At 50.5% G+C, this 12,942-nt stretch overlaps 1 protein-coding gene across 2 annotated transcripts in view; it reads left to right on the top strand.

The window, feature by feature from the left end:
• SHANK2 (SH3 and multiple ankyrin repeat domains 2) overlaps positions 1–12,942 on the top strand; it is a 518,956-nt gene that overhangs the window by 476,823 nt on the left and 29,191 nt on the right. For both annotated transcript variants that reach the window (XM_069471699.1, XM_069471700.1), the window contains 2 exons: positions 12,210–12,345; positions 12,769–12,849. In XM_069471699.1, the coding sequence (XP_069327800.1) occupies positions 12,210–12,345; positions 12,769–12,849 (217 nt within the window). The remainder of the gene's footprint in view (positions 1–12,209; positions 12,346–12,768; positions 12,850–12,942) is intronic.

Raw genomic sequence — 12,942 nt, forward strand, 5'->3', positions numbered from 1 at the left:
AAATTAACAGCATTAACAAATAAGAAATTATTTCAAGTGACAATTAGTATATCATTGCAAACTGTGAAGAAATCTTAAGTTCTTTTCAGTAGTAGTCATATTGTTAGTAGTGAAATTGGTTTTATTAGCCTAAAACTATCTAATGATGGACTAATAGGTAATGCATTAACAGATAATAGAGCACATGAGTCCCTACCTTAATGTTAGTCATTAGGAACCCATATTTTTAGCGAAGAGAAAGAGACACAAGCGTAAATGCAAAGAAGTAAAAACCTTAGCTTCCTAAATTTCATTAAAACTATCAGCATAAAGTCATGAAGATGAAGAATCCAGACTATTTTGTCACACCCGAAAGCAAGGAAGGGATTGAAGACAAAGTCACATGCGAAGGGCGCAGGAACCAGGTGAAGGGGCCCAGCGAGCAGATACCACACAATTGCAGGATGTGAAAGAACAGTAGCAAGACAGTAGCTTGCAGCATCTTCTAGAAGCAGGAAGGAAGTGGTCAAAAACAGAAGGCTGGAGCCATTCTCAGGGACACAAGAGCTCCCAGTGGCTGAAGCTGGAACGATTTGAGCAAGAAAATAAAGCAGTACTAGGTTATAATTCAGAGTGCAAAATAAATACACGTGAGTCCATACTGATATAAACAGTTGAATAAAAGAGGAGAAAAGACAAATCTCCCCTGCAGAATTCCTAAAATTTATAGATATTCTGTCCTTGAGGAGGCAGCGCAGAGCTCCCGCTCCTTAAGTGTGGGCTGCGCACTCTGACTTCCTTCCAAAAGCACAGTGTGGAAAGGAGGAGGAAAAGGGTCACTTTATAGTGGAGGAAGCTGACAAGCCCTCCCTCAGCCAGCCGCCAGGGTCCCCCCCGGCAGCCGTGAGCCGTGTTGACAGCAGCTGTCCTTGAAGTGCCACGATGAGAACAGCGCTTGGCCTCTGCGGTCTTCCTCCCAAACCCACACCCCAGTCTGATCGTGAGAAAATCCCAATTGAGGGACACTACAAAATACCCAGCCAGCAGTCAAAACCGTCAGGGTCATCAAATCCAAAGAAAGTCTGAGAAACCATCACAGCCAAGAGGAGCCCAAGGGGACGTGATGACTCAGTGTCGTGGGCTTCTGGATGCGATCGTGGGACGGAACAGGGACACCGGGTAGAAATTAAATCTGAATAAAAATTGGGCTTTAGTTAACGTATCGATACCGGGTCATTCACTGTGACAAACGTACCACGCCAGTGTACGATGTTAGCAACACGGAACAGTCTGGACTGCGTGGGAGCTCCCTAACCGTCCTCACGGTGTAAGAATAGTAATCACAGTGCATTCAAAGTTATCAAATATGTTTTTCTAAAACATCCTTGAGTTCATAGTGACACATTTTAAAGAACTGGTCGCTCTGGAAGGAACCAACTCATTAATCTGAAAATTAAAAAAAAAAAAAAAAAAAACACCAGCATGGATCTTGCCTTCTCATACAGACTGTAATCCAACAGCCGAGAGGGAAAGTTGCTCTTTAAAAATTATCCCAACTGGCATGTGGAGAAGGGACAGTAGAAGGAGACTGTCACCCTTTGCAGTCCCCAGCGGGGAAGGACCTAGGCAGTGACCATTTGCCAGTAGCTGCTGAACACATTAAGGACCGGCTGGCGGGGAATGGGTGAGGCTGGCATCACGTCCTTGTGTCACAGCCATACCCAGCCGTCCAGGGGCTCCCGGCGTGGGGGGTGGAACCGCCCGTGAAGTACACCTGAATGCGCTCAAGCCTCCGGCCACCGGCTAATGACACGGAGAGCTGAGGAACACTATTAAGTGATACCACAGGGATACACACGACTTGGTTTCTTCAGCAAACGAGCGGCAAAGGGATAGAAGAGGAATAGGTACAACCTGTGGATGAAAAGGACTTCAGAGATGGGCCCGCCAGACGCAGTGTGTGGATCTTGTTCTGCTCGGGACTCAATAACCCCGCTCTGAGCCTGGGACAGTCGGGGAGATCTGCAGTGGGGTAGTTGACGGTACAAGCACTTTAGAGTTCCTTGAGCTGTGATCACGGTATTGTGTTTGTTTTTAATAAGAGTCTTTGTCTTTTAATAAAAAGCGTGTGACCTGTTTTCAGGTAATGCAGCCAGATGCCCGGAATGTGCTTCACAGTAGTGCTTTGGGGACAGCGCCGGGCGGGAAGGGAGCGGGACTGGCGCATTAGAAATCGCTGACGCTGGCGGAAGAGACCACAGTGGTTCCCGTATCTCTCTGCTTTTGTGTAACGTTGGACTTTTTCTATCCTAACAAGCTATACAAATGATCTTTTTAACTAGCAGACTTTATTTTCTGAGCAGTTTTATAGGAAAAAAATTGAAATGAAAAGTACAGAGTTCCCATCCATTCCCTTACCCCCTTCCCCACTCCCCTGTCTCGAATATCTCACTTCAGTGCCCCGAAGGCTAAGGACTGATAAGCCAGCGCTAAGTCAAGTCCCTGGCTCACCCTGGGCTCACTCTTCGTGTTGTACATTCTAGGGCTTTTGCCAAGCAAAATCGTGGATATATAATGTCCTGTATCCACCACTGTAGTACCAAACAGAACAGTGTCACAGCCCTAAAAATCCTCCGTGTTCCATCTCCTCCCCTCCCCCACCCTCCCCCTACACCCCCGGCAACCACTGATGTTTTTACTGTCTGCATAGTTTTGCCTTTTCCAGAATGCCATGTAGCTGGAATCAGACGCTCCTTAGCCTTTCAGATTGGCTTCTTTCACTTAGTAATATGCATTTAATACCCTCCCCCCAACCTCGTGTCCACTGGCAGCCATTCCCCATTCATTCGCCCTGCTTTGTGGCTGGATGAATGAATAAAGCCGCTACTAACTTTCGTACATAGGTTTTATGGGGACATATGCTTTCAGCACTCTTGGGTGTATACTTAGGAGTGGAATTTCTGGGTCATGTGGTAGCTCTATGTTTAACATTTTGAGGAATTACCAAACTGTTTTTCTAGCGGTTGAAGTCTATTTTGTCTGATGGTAACGCGGCCGCTTCACCCAGGGGCTGTTTTTTTCTATTTATTGACTGTCAATCTCTCGTTGTCCTTGTGTTGAAAGGGTGTGGACGGCATGTATAGGTCTTCTTTTTTATCCAATTTTATAAGATCTGCTTTTTAATTAGAGTTTTATTCCATTAACATTTAATATAATTATTGATGTTCAATCTAGGTTTACAAGTTTGTTTTTTGTTTATCTCCTCTGTTTTCTTCTTTTCTCCCTCGTTCTGCCTCATTTTGGATTATTTGACTATTCTCAGAACTCCATTTTAATTCGTCTATTGGCTTTTGGCTGTACCTCTTTACGTTCTTTCACTGGTGGCTCTAGGATTACAGGATACGTCCTTAACAGAGTTTGTATTTCGCACTTCACATCAAATATAAAAACCTGGCAACCCTGTAGGTGTATCTTCTTCCCTCTTGCCTGCCTTTATTCTATAATTGTCATATGTATTATATCTATATGCTTATTAACTCAAAAAAGAGTTATTTTGCCTCAAATAGTCATATCTATTTTTAAAAATTGAGAGAAACTAATCTTTTTCTATTTTACATAGGTATTTACCTTTTCTGATACCCTTCATACCTTCCAAAGATCTAGTATCATTTTTCTTCAGTTTGAAGAACAACTTTTAGCATTTCTCATAGCGCAGGTCTACTGACGACAGATAACTTGGTTTTAATTTATCCGTAAAGGTCTTTATTTTGCCTTCATTCTTTAAAGATATTTTCACCAGATACAGAATTCTAGTTGACAGTTCTTTTACTTTCACGTGTTAAAGATGTTGCTCCAGTGTCCTCTTCAGGATGAAGTTCTCCATACTTTCTGATGCCAAGTCCACAGTGACTCAAACCATTGTTCTTCTGTAAACAACGTGTCACTTTTCTCTGGCTTCTTTAAGATTCCCACCTCCTTGTCTTTGGCTGTTATTAGATTGACTATAATGCGCCTAGGCATGATTTTCTTTGTATTTATCCTGTTTGGGATTCACTGAGCTTCTCGAATCTATAAATTTATGTCTTTCACCTAACTGGGGAAGTTCTTGGCTATCATTTTTCAAATATTTTTTCTGACCCATTTTCTCTCTCTCTTCTGTGACTCTAATTTTCTCCCCTTCTTAAACCTTTTGATATTGTCCGGTAAGTCCTTAATACTCAATGTTCTCTTTTTAAAATCAATCTCTCTCTCTCTCTCACCCCGCCCCACTTCATATTGGTGTTCTTTTTTTTTTTTTTTAAAGACAGAGTATCACTCTGTCTCCCTGGTTAGAGTACAGTGGTGTCAGCATAGCTCACTGAAACCTCCAACTCCTGGGCTCAAGCGATCCTCCTGCCTCAGCCTCCCTAATAGCTAGAACTAGAGGCGTGCACCACCACACTTAGCTAATTTTTTTTATTTTTAGTAGAGACAGGGTCTCGCTCTTGTTCAGGCCTGTCTCGAACTCCTGAGCTCAAGCAGTCCTCCCACCTCGGGCTTCCAGAGTCCTACGATTATAGGCATGAGCCACCGTGCCCGGCCCATATTGGATTCTATTGATGTACCTTCATGTTCACTGACTCTGAGCTCTGCCATTTCCATTCTTCTATTAAGCCTATCCAAGGCATTTTTTAATTTCAGATATTGTATTTCTTAGTTCTAATAATTCCATGTAATCTCTTTTAATTTCTTTGCTGAGATTTCCTATCTTTCATTCATTATGAGTATATTTTCCTTTACCTAATTGAGTATTGTTATAATAGCTGCTTTAAAGTCCTTGTCTGATAATTCCAACATCCAGGTCATCTCTGGGTTTGTTCATTAAGTTTGAATTGTATTCACATATTGTGAATGTTATGCTGTGGCCACTCTGGATTCTGTCACATTCCTTTGATGAGTGTTGATGTTTTTGGTTTAGCTGATAACTAGCTTGGCTAGACTCAAATTGCAAACTCTGTGTATAGCCTGCAGTGGCAGCAGCTCAAATTTCAGTTCAGGTTCTTTAGCTTTATCTGCAAGCTTCTTTGAATTTTCTCTATGTATGCGCAATTCATACATCAACCAGAGACATGGGAAAAGTTTATACACAGTTCATGGAACTACCCTTCTCTGACTCTCTCTCTTCTGGAATTCTCCCCTCACTTAGGCAGCTGTGGCCAACCTGGGCTGTCCTCTGATTTCCCAAGCCAGAAAGGCTGCAGTTTTCTACGGGAGCTGCACGTAGCTCATACCACACTGTGTCTACGGCCCAAAACTTCTAATTTTCACCTTCCATCCAGAATCCACCTGCCTTTGTTTAACGCTCTAAAGCCTTCAGAGAATTTGTTTGTTTGTTTGGGTTTGGGGGTAGGGATTGTATTTTGTCCAGACTTTATAACTGTTACCTGCAGAAGAGTTAATCTTAGAAGCTTACTTTATCTCACCCTCCAATCTCAAATGTCATACCCAAATGAACTACCCACCATAAAGTGTGCAGATAAAGCCATTTTCCAATAGGCAATGTCTTTATATCTCCAGACTCCTTTTATTGGGAAGCTACTTGAAGATGTCCTCTACCAAAAATAAGGTCTTAAACCAAATAAACGAATACATCCATGAAGTCTGGGATTCAGGAGACCTAACACAAGAGGGAATCAAAGGAATCCTGAGTGTGACTGTAATGGGGACAGCAGGGGACCACACTGAAGCCTGACTGTTCAGAGCAGATCGGAAGTCTTTAGGAAAGATTTCCTCAAGACAAACTTAAAATACCTAAAGTATTTGAAGATTTTGAAAAGAGATTTATGTAATTAGGAAAGTGTTTGGATTTGAATTACTGTTAAGTACATAGAAAATTAACAAACAAAATTATATTGCTCCAGAGAAAACAAAACATACGGGAAATGAGCAAGTAATCATAGTATACTGTATGCTTTTAGCTATGAGGAGCTATTGCTTAGTCATAATGTAAATCCCGAATGTTGATCTAGTTAAGACTTTGATATATCGGGACGGTGGTGGCACTGGAAAAACAGAAGGGGTGGGTAAAGGAAAAAGAGCTACATTGGTGGTTCTCAACTGAGGGCATCTTCCACAGGACACTTGGCAACGTCTGGAAACGTTCTTGGCTGTCACACTTGGGGGCAGGGACTGTTGCTGGCCTCTAGTGAGTAGAACTCTGGTGCACTGCTAAACGTCCTACAACGCACACCCACTGCAAAGAACTGATTGGTCCCAAGTCACAGTGATGCCACTGTTGAGAAACCCTAAGCTCTAAATCGTTTCCCATGATGGTGTGTCAACAGATAATGTCATGTAAACACCAAGTAGCAGCAACAGACAGGTGTTTAAGATGCAGTGATAAATATAAAAATAATCCACTGAAGGCTTCGAGAGTGAGGAGTGGGCTGGCGGGGGGAGGGCTCCTTTTGTAACAAGGCTTGTAGAACTATTTCTTTAAATTATGTGCATGTATGATTTTGATATTTTAAATAATTTAAGCGGAAGGGGAGAATGGTGTACAAAGGCAGGCGTGTAGCCCCACTCTTCACGCAAGTTCCCTGAACTGCGGCTGGCGCCAGGCCTGGGTTCTTGCCATCTACCTGGATGTAGCAGTGAGTCACGCCTGCTATAAATATCTCCACGTCTGTATGTAGGGACGGTGCGTGCAAAGCATGTTACTCTTTTGTGCAATTAAGTAAATCTGTGACTTGTGAGCAGTTTTCTCTCTATTCCACGGCGGTAATCCCTCGGTGCCTTGATCCTTACCTGAGCCTTGTACACCAAGTGACCAAGTGCACAAGCCTCCCCCTGGTAGCAGCGTGCCAGAGTCGCAGGTCCAGGTTTTTTAAGGGACACCAAAACCCCAGGACAGTCCAAGATGCCAACCTGAGCATGTGAGGGAACAGCCAGCATTTCCCCTACCCTGGAGTTGTTGTCACACCACAGGAACAACTGGTAGCATCTGCTTTAGGGACTGTAGTGGTTCCAAAGTCCCATTGCAGGTTAAACTGATTTTAGGTTTGTTTAAAGGCTGAGAGATTCTAAGGATTCTAAGGCTCTGATACTCGGTCCTTGCTGTACCAGGAAGGGGAATGTAACCGAATTTCCCAGTCCCGCCTTGGTTAGTGCTGGTCTTGCCAGGTAATTCCGCGTTGAACTGTATCGCCGCTCACGTGCCTTTGCCCCGCTCTTCTCACAGGGGCGTCCACCCAGGCGCCGGGGCACACTCTGGGCGGCATCCTTGTGCCTCACTGATCAGGTGCTCACCTGCACACTGGCAGCAGATCCACGACAGCCCAAAGCCACACAGCCCACGGCTATGACCTTGCTATGTAACATGTTGTCTTCTTGGGAAGGATGCCATCCAGACCTTATTTACTTCACAGAACAGGACGAGAATTTAAGGCCGGTGTGGTTGAGGGGAGGATGGAGCAGAAGGGGCGGGGGGAGCTGGGGGTGTGGCTTGTGCAGAAAGAAGCAGCAGAGATTTGAAAACTAAACCAATGCTGAAAACATGAAACTAAACGCTGGGAACAGGCCCCCCTGCCCCAGGAGGTGGGCAGTGCCAGGGACAGTGCCTGCATGCAAGCCCTGAGCAGAGCGCCCCGGGTTTAGAGCCTCCTCACAGGATGAACGGGACTTGGGCCATCTTCACTCGAGGCCAACAGCCAGTGTCCCCACAGTAGGCCTAGCGGGAGGTCACAGGACAAGGAGACGAGGCTCTGGCCCAGTGAGTGTCTTCGCATCAGGCAGATGCTGGCGCCCTGTGCAGCCCACGGGCCCAGGGGAGGTGAGCTCCGAAGGCGGCGGAGGAAGAAGGCTGCAGCTGAGGGCCACGGGGGAGCCCAGTGCTCGGCGTGGAGGCTGGCAGGGCCCCGGCCCTGTGACTAATGCCACAGATGGCGGCTTCAACTGTAGACAGGGACTCTCTCACAGTCCCATAGGCCAGAAGTCCAAGATCAGGGTGGTGGCAGGGTGGGTTCCCACTGAGGCTGAGAGACTGTTCCAGGCACACCCCCCACCCCCCCGCTGTCAGGGCTTGTTTAGCTTGTCTTGGCTTACAGAAGTGTCACCCCCGTCTCTGCCTTCATCTTCACATGGCATTCTCCCTGTGTGCGTGTCTCTGTGTCCAATCTTCCCCTTTTGATAAGGACCCCAGTCAGTTGGGTTAGGGCCCACCCAAATGGCCTCAACTTGACTGTCTACAAAGACCCTCTTTCCAAATAAAGTCACACTTTGAGGCACTGGGAGTTAGGAATCCAACATGTGAATTTGGGAGGGACACAGTGAGTCCAGAACAAGAGTGGGGACACGGAGAGAGAGCGTGCGCTGGCAGAGCAGTGGGGCAGCTGGGGGTACTGGGCAGTGGGGGAGGGGTGATCCGTGTGGGCAGAGGGTCAGGACAGAATCTCTGCTCAGCCGAGGCAGGTGTGTGCTCAGCCAGCACATGGGCACCCTAACCCAAGCCTGGCACTCTCTGCTCTCCTCCTTGCCCAGGGTCAGAGCCGGGCACAGGCTGTCAGCGCAGCCAAGTTCTCCACTGGGAGCTTCCTGTTCTGAGGTCTGTTTGACGGGGGTCCCCGCAGCATGCTCTTGTCATCTGTGCCCTGGCAACAAAACCCAAGCCACACACTCACTCACTGCAGCCGCCGCTGGTCTTTAGCAACTTGCAGAGCCTCTGGACACCCAGAGAAACCACAAGCCCCATCGCTTTGGGAAAGTGGATGTTTTTAATGCTTTGACGGTGTCTACAGTTTAATTACAAATGCTTTTCACTGGCGGAAACACTGAGGTTTCTTTATTACATGTGAGATTTAAGGAGCCTCTTTATTGGCTTTTGCCAGCCCAACTCTGGGCCAGCGTAAGCAAGGGGGTCACCCTCGGGGACTCTCCAGACCTCACAGCCACATCCACCCGCTGGGTGTGCACCTGTAGCTCAGGGGAACTCGCAGAGTGGTGACAAGCAGGGTGGCCGCAGGCCTCTGTCCATGCAATATGTCACATTCTCATGTTCAGAGAGGCCACCGCAGGCCCCTCGCAGACTCTCCTCTCCCTCTGTGGGGGAAAGACTTGGGCACAAGGTCAATGTTGTGTGTGATCCGAGCTCTGGCACAGGAGACTGAACCCTGGAAGCTCAGGCGGTCACCTGCAGGTTACCGAGCAAATCAAAATGAATTTCACGAATGGTCCTGGACTGATTTTGAGACCCGCAATGTGCAGAGTTCAATCTGTCCCTTTCCAAAATTCTAAAAGCAGATGGCATCGAAGGCAGTGATCATCATTTTGTTTCCATGGTGGCTGGCAGGAGTCACAAATCCAATGGCTCCTCTGGCTGGGAAGGTGCCATCAGGGCCGGGGGAGGCTGCCATGTAGGAGTGGGAGGTCCCGGTCCCTGGGTGTCAGGTTTTCTGTTTTTTTTCAATGGAAACTGAAATTCCAGACTTCTTATGTAAAAGTCTTGTACTCTTTGAATGCTGACAGCCAAGTTAAAGGTGATTGAAGCACCGTGGGGGCAGGATTTGGCCCTTGGCAACCTCGGGTTTACCCGGACAGGGATGGATGGGAACATCCTGGGATGTGTGTGGATGGTTTGCGGCATCAGTTTTCAGAGGCCAGGTGGCACTGTTGGGGCTGGTCAGAGCACCATGTCCTTCCGGCGGTTTGCTGCAGTCTGCTGGGGGAGGCAGCTCTCCTGGGAGGGCGTGGGATGGAAGCTTGCCCGCAGGGCTGGCGTGAAGGCAGCGCCACTAACCAGGAGCTTAGATGGGAACGGCAACTGCTGCAGGAAGGATGGGCCGGGGCACCTCGGGTAGGAAGTGCAAAGGGAGAGAGCACATCCCCAGAAACGCAGAAAACACCCCCAGGCGCTGATCGGCATGAACAAGGCAAAACTCACTTTTTTGTTGCAGTTTCCTCAACCCCTGCGCTGGGGACCTGCCCAGAGGAGGGCCTTGTCCTCGCCTCCACCACGGCCTTGTGCGGGGCTGACCCTCTGGGGTCTGGGGGACAGGCACCCAGAGGCTCTTTGCTGCCATGTCGTCTTGCCAAAGCCTCTGTGCTGGCCTCATGGCGTCTGAGCCCAGGCAGCCTGCCCGCCCCCCACCCTCTTGGTGCTACCCCATCTGTTTTGTGCCCTGGGGATGCCATCCTAGTTCCTGCTCTCACTGCCGCTCCCATCTCCACCACACCCTTGTCCCTGGCACTGATTCCGTCCCCACCCCAACCCAGAGTGGTCCATCATCCTAAACCTAACTCCTCACCCTCTCCTGCTGCCCTGGCCACCACTGGGCCATCTTGCTGTCCTGTGCTCATGCCTGCCATCCTGCCTCGGGACGCCTCCCAGAGCACACGTCCCCAGTGGAGCCAGGCCCCACGGTGCTGCTCCCACTCTGTCTTCTCGGGGGGCACTCAGCACGCCTGAGGTTATATTTGTTCACTTCCTGTTTGTCATGACTCCCGGTGAAAACATACTCTCCCCAGGGCAGGGACAGAGTGGCATTTAGTGGATGCTGAGAACAAAAATACTGGTTGGATGAGTGAATGAAAGAATTCCTGAGTAGCCTCTGCTGTGCTGGTCGGAGGGAGCAGAGAGAAGGCAGCCTCATGGCAGCAGGCGGCCAGGGTCCCGAGAGCCGAGGTCTGGCTGAGTTGGGCCGTTTTCTTCTGCCCTCGGAGAGCTCTCATTGCTCTCTTCCTCCATCGGGCTTCCTTCCTTCCTAAATTCTTCTGGTTTCCTAACTATACTCTGAGAAAATCAGTGAAAGGGAGCCCCCAGGAGTCCCTTCACAATGACTGCCGCTGCCACCCTGAACTAGGTGGGCTTGGTCCTCCCGAGATGGCATTTGCAGGAGAGTGGAAGGGGACCAAGGGTGTTTGTAGAACCAGACCGGTCTGGGGTGAACAGGGACAAGCTGTCCCACAGCAGTGGGGGCTGCCCCTCCCTGGGCTTCTCGGAGCTGTGCAGCCATCTCGGTGGTGACCAGACCAGCACGCCCCGTGGCCAGCCTCAGTACGGGGAGCCAGGCTTGGCTGCACAGGCGGCAGTTGGGAAAGTTCACCAAGCAGCACACTTGTGCTTTGTTAACGTTTCTGTTCACCAGAGTTTTCAAGTTTTTAAACAATCCACCACAGAAATGGTGGCTGGGGGTCGTCGAGGGGCATGGTCTCGGGGCGCCTTCTCTGTTCACAGTCAAGGTGGCGCGTGCAGTCACTGGGACCTGCACCGTCCCTGCTGCCAACCAGAGACGGCATGTGCTGGGCACAGGTGCCCTCGGGCCAGCGCTCACACTTGGAAGCTGCAGGGACGAAGGTGCCGGAGCCCACCTGTCGGGCTCAGTTCAGTGGACAGGGAACAGGGCCAGGGCCAAACACCCACCAGTCCCCGCCTTCCTCCAGGGCGTGGCGTGGGGCAGGGAGCGGAGGATGCTCTGCTGCCGTGCTTTGCTTGGGGAGGTAAGAAGAACACGTGGCAGAGGGCCAGCCCCGCCTCTGCCTGTGGGATGCCACTTCGAGTCTGTTTTGGCCCCGGGCATGTTTGCCACAGTGGGGACAACAGGGCAGGGGAGCTAACAGACTCTGAAAGGGGCCACGAGCTCCTAACTGCCGGGCAGAGGCCAGGGTGTAGCAGCCACCGACCCTCCCTGAAACGCTGGGGCAGCTGTCCAGGCACCATTCCTCTCGCACCTTGTCGAGCCAGGCCCCCGGGCGGAAGCGCGGGGAGGAAAGGGTCTGGGGTTGGTGTGATGTGTGTTCCCAGAATATGGGAAAAGCAATTCAGTGCCTTGTTTCCTCGTCTCTGTGGAAGTGGGAAGATAGAGCGCTGCAGCCTGACCCCGGAAACCTCTCGGCTCTTGGCAGGTAGTTGGGGCCGTGAAAATCGCTCTCGGCCGCCATAAGTGAGCACGTAAGAGTGCCCGGTGAAATCAGGGCTAGTCCATGCACCCCAGCAGCTGCAGAGCTCTCAGTGGAGACCACCGGGGGTCAGAGGAAGGGCCAGGCTGAAGGAAGCTCTGCCTCCCTGGCCTCCTCAGCCACAGCGGCATTTGTTCTGGTTCCTTGAAAGCATCGCTGCTTCCAGAAAATACTGGTCTCATGACACCTCCCTGCGTTCGCCCTCTTCAGACCACACCTCTGTCTGCCTCGGGTGGGTGCCATGTGGCCTTTCTCTCCCCCTGGCCCTCACTGACCCTGCCCTTCCTGTCTTCCCACAGGTTAACAATGAGAATGTCGTCAAAGTTGGCCACAGGCAGGTGGTGAACATGATCCGCCAGGGAGGGAATCACCTTGTCCTTAAGGTGGTCACGGTGACCAGGAATCTGGACCCGGACGACACTGCCAGGAAGAAAGGTACGCGCCCTGCCGGGGTGGAAAGGGCAGCTGTGGGGCAGGGGCCTTCACTCTAGCTGAGCCTACCCACCCGAGAGCCCAAGCATCGGGCCCATGACATTGACTCGGGGCTCACAGGCTGCCAGAACCATCTGTGCCCCTCTGTCACCAGCAGACACAGGCAGACAGCCGGACAGTGTCCGTTCTGCTGTGCTTCCCCTCATTGTCCCTTCTCCGCCCTCCTAAGTGCCCGTCCTTCTCCATCCTGAGCACACCTGCACCGCCCCCGATCCCCACAGCCCGAATGGAGCCTGCAGGAACACCTGCCCCGTGACCTGCCCGCACAAAACTGCAGGCTCCAGGGCCAGGGTGGGCTCTCGGCAAAGGCGGGGGCGGGGGTGTGCTGCAGCCGGGCTCTCACGCCTGTCTCCATCTGCCATCAAGCTCCCCCGCCTCCAAAGCGAGCGCCGACCACAGCCCTCACCCTGCGCTCCAAGTCCATGACCTCGGAGCTGGAGGAGCTCGGTAAGAGTCGCCCGTCCAGCCCGCCCCAGCCTGCAAGTGCCCCCGTGCCCGCTTGGCCCCTTCCTGCCCCCAGCAATGGCGTCTGCGAATGCC

This window comes from Eulemur rufifrons, chromosome 6 (genome assembly GCF_041146395.1).
Source record: "Eulemur rufifrons isolate Redbay chromosome 6, OSU_ERuf_1, whole genome shotgun sequence".
Classification (NCBI taxonomy): domain Eukaryota; kingdom Metazoa; phylum Chordata; class Mammalia; order Primates; family Lemuridae; genus Eulemur; species Eulemur rufifrons.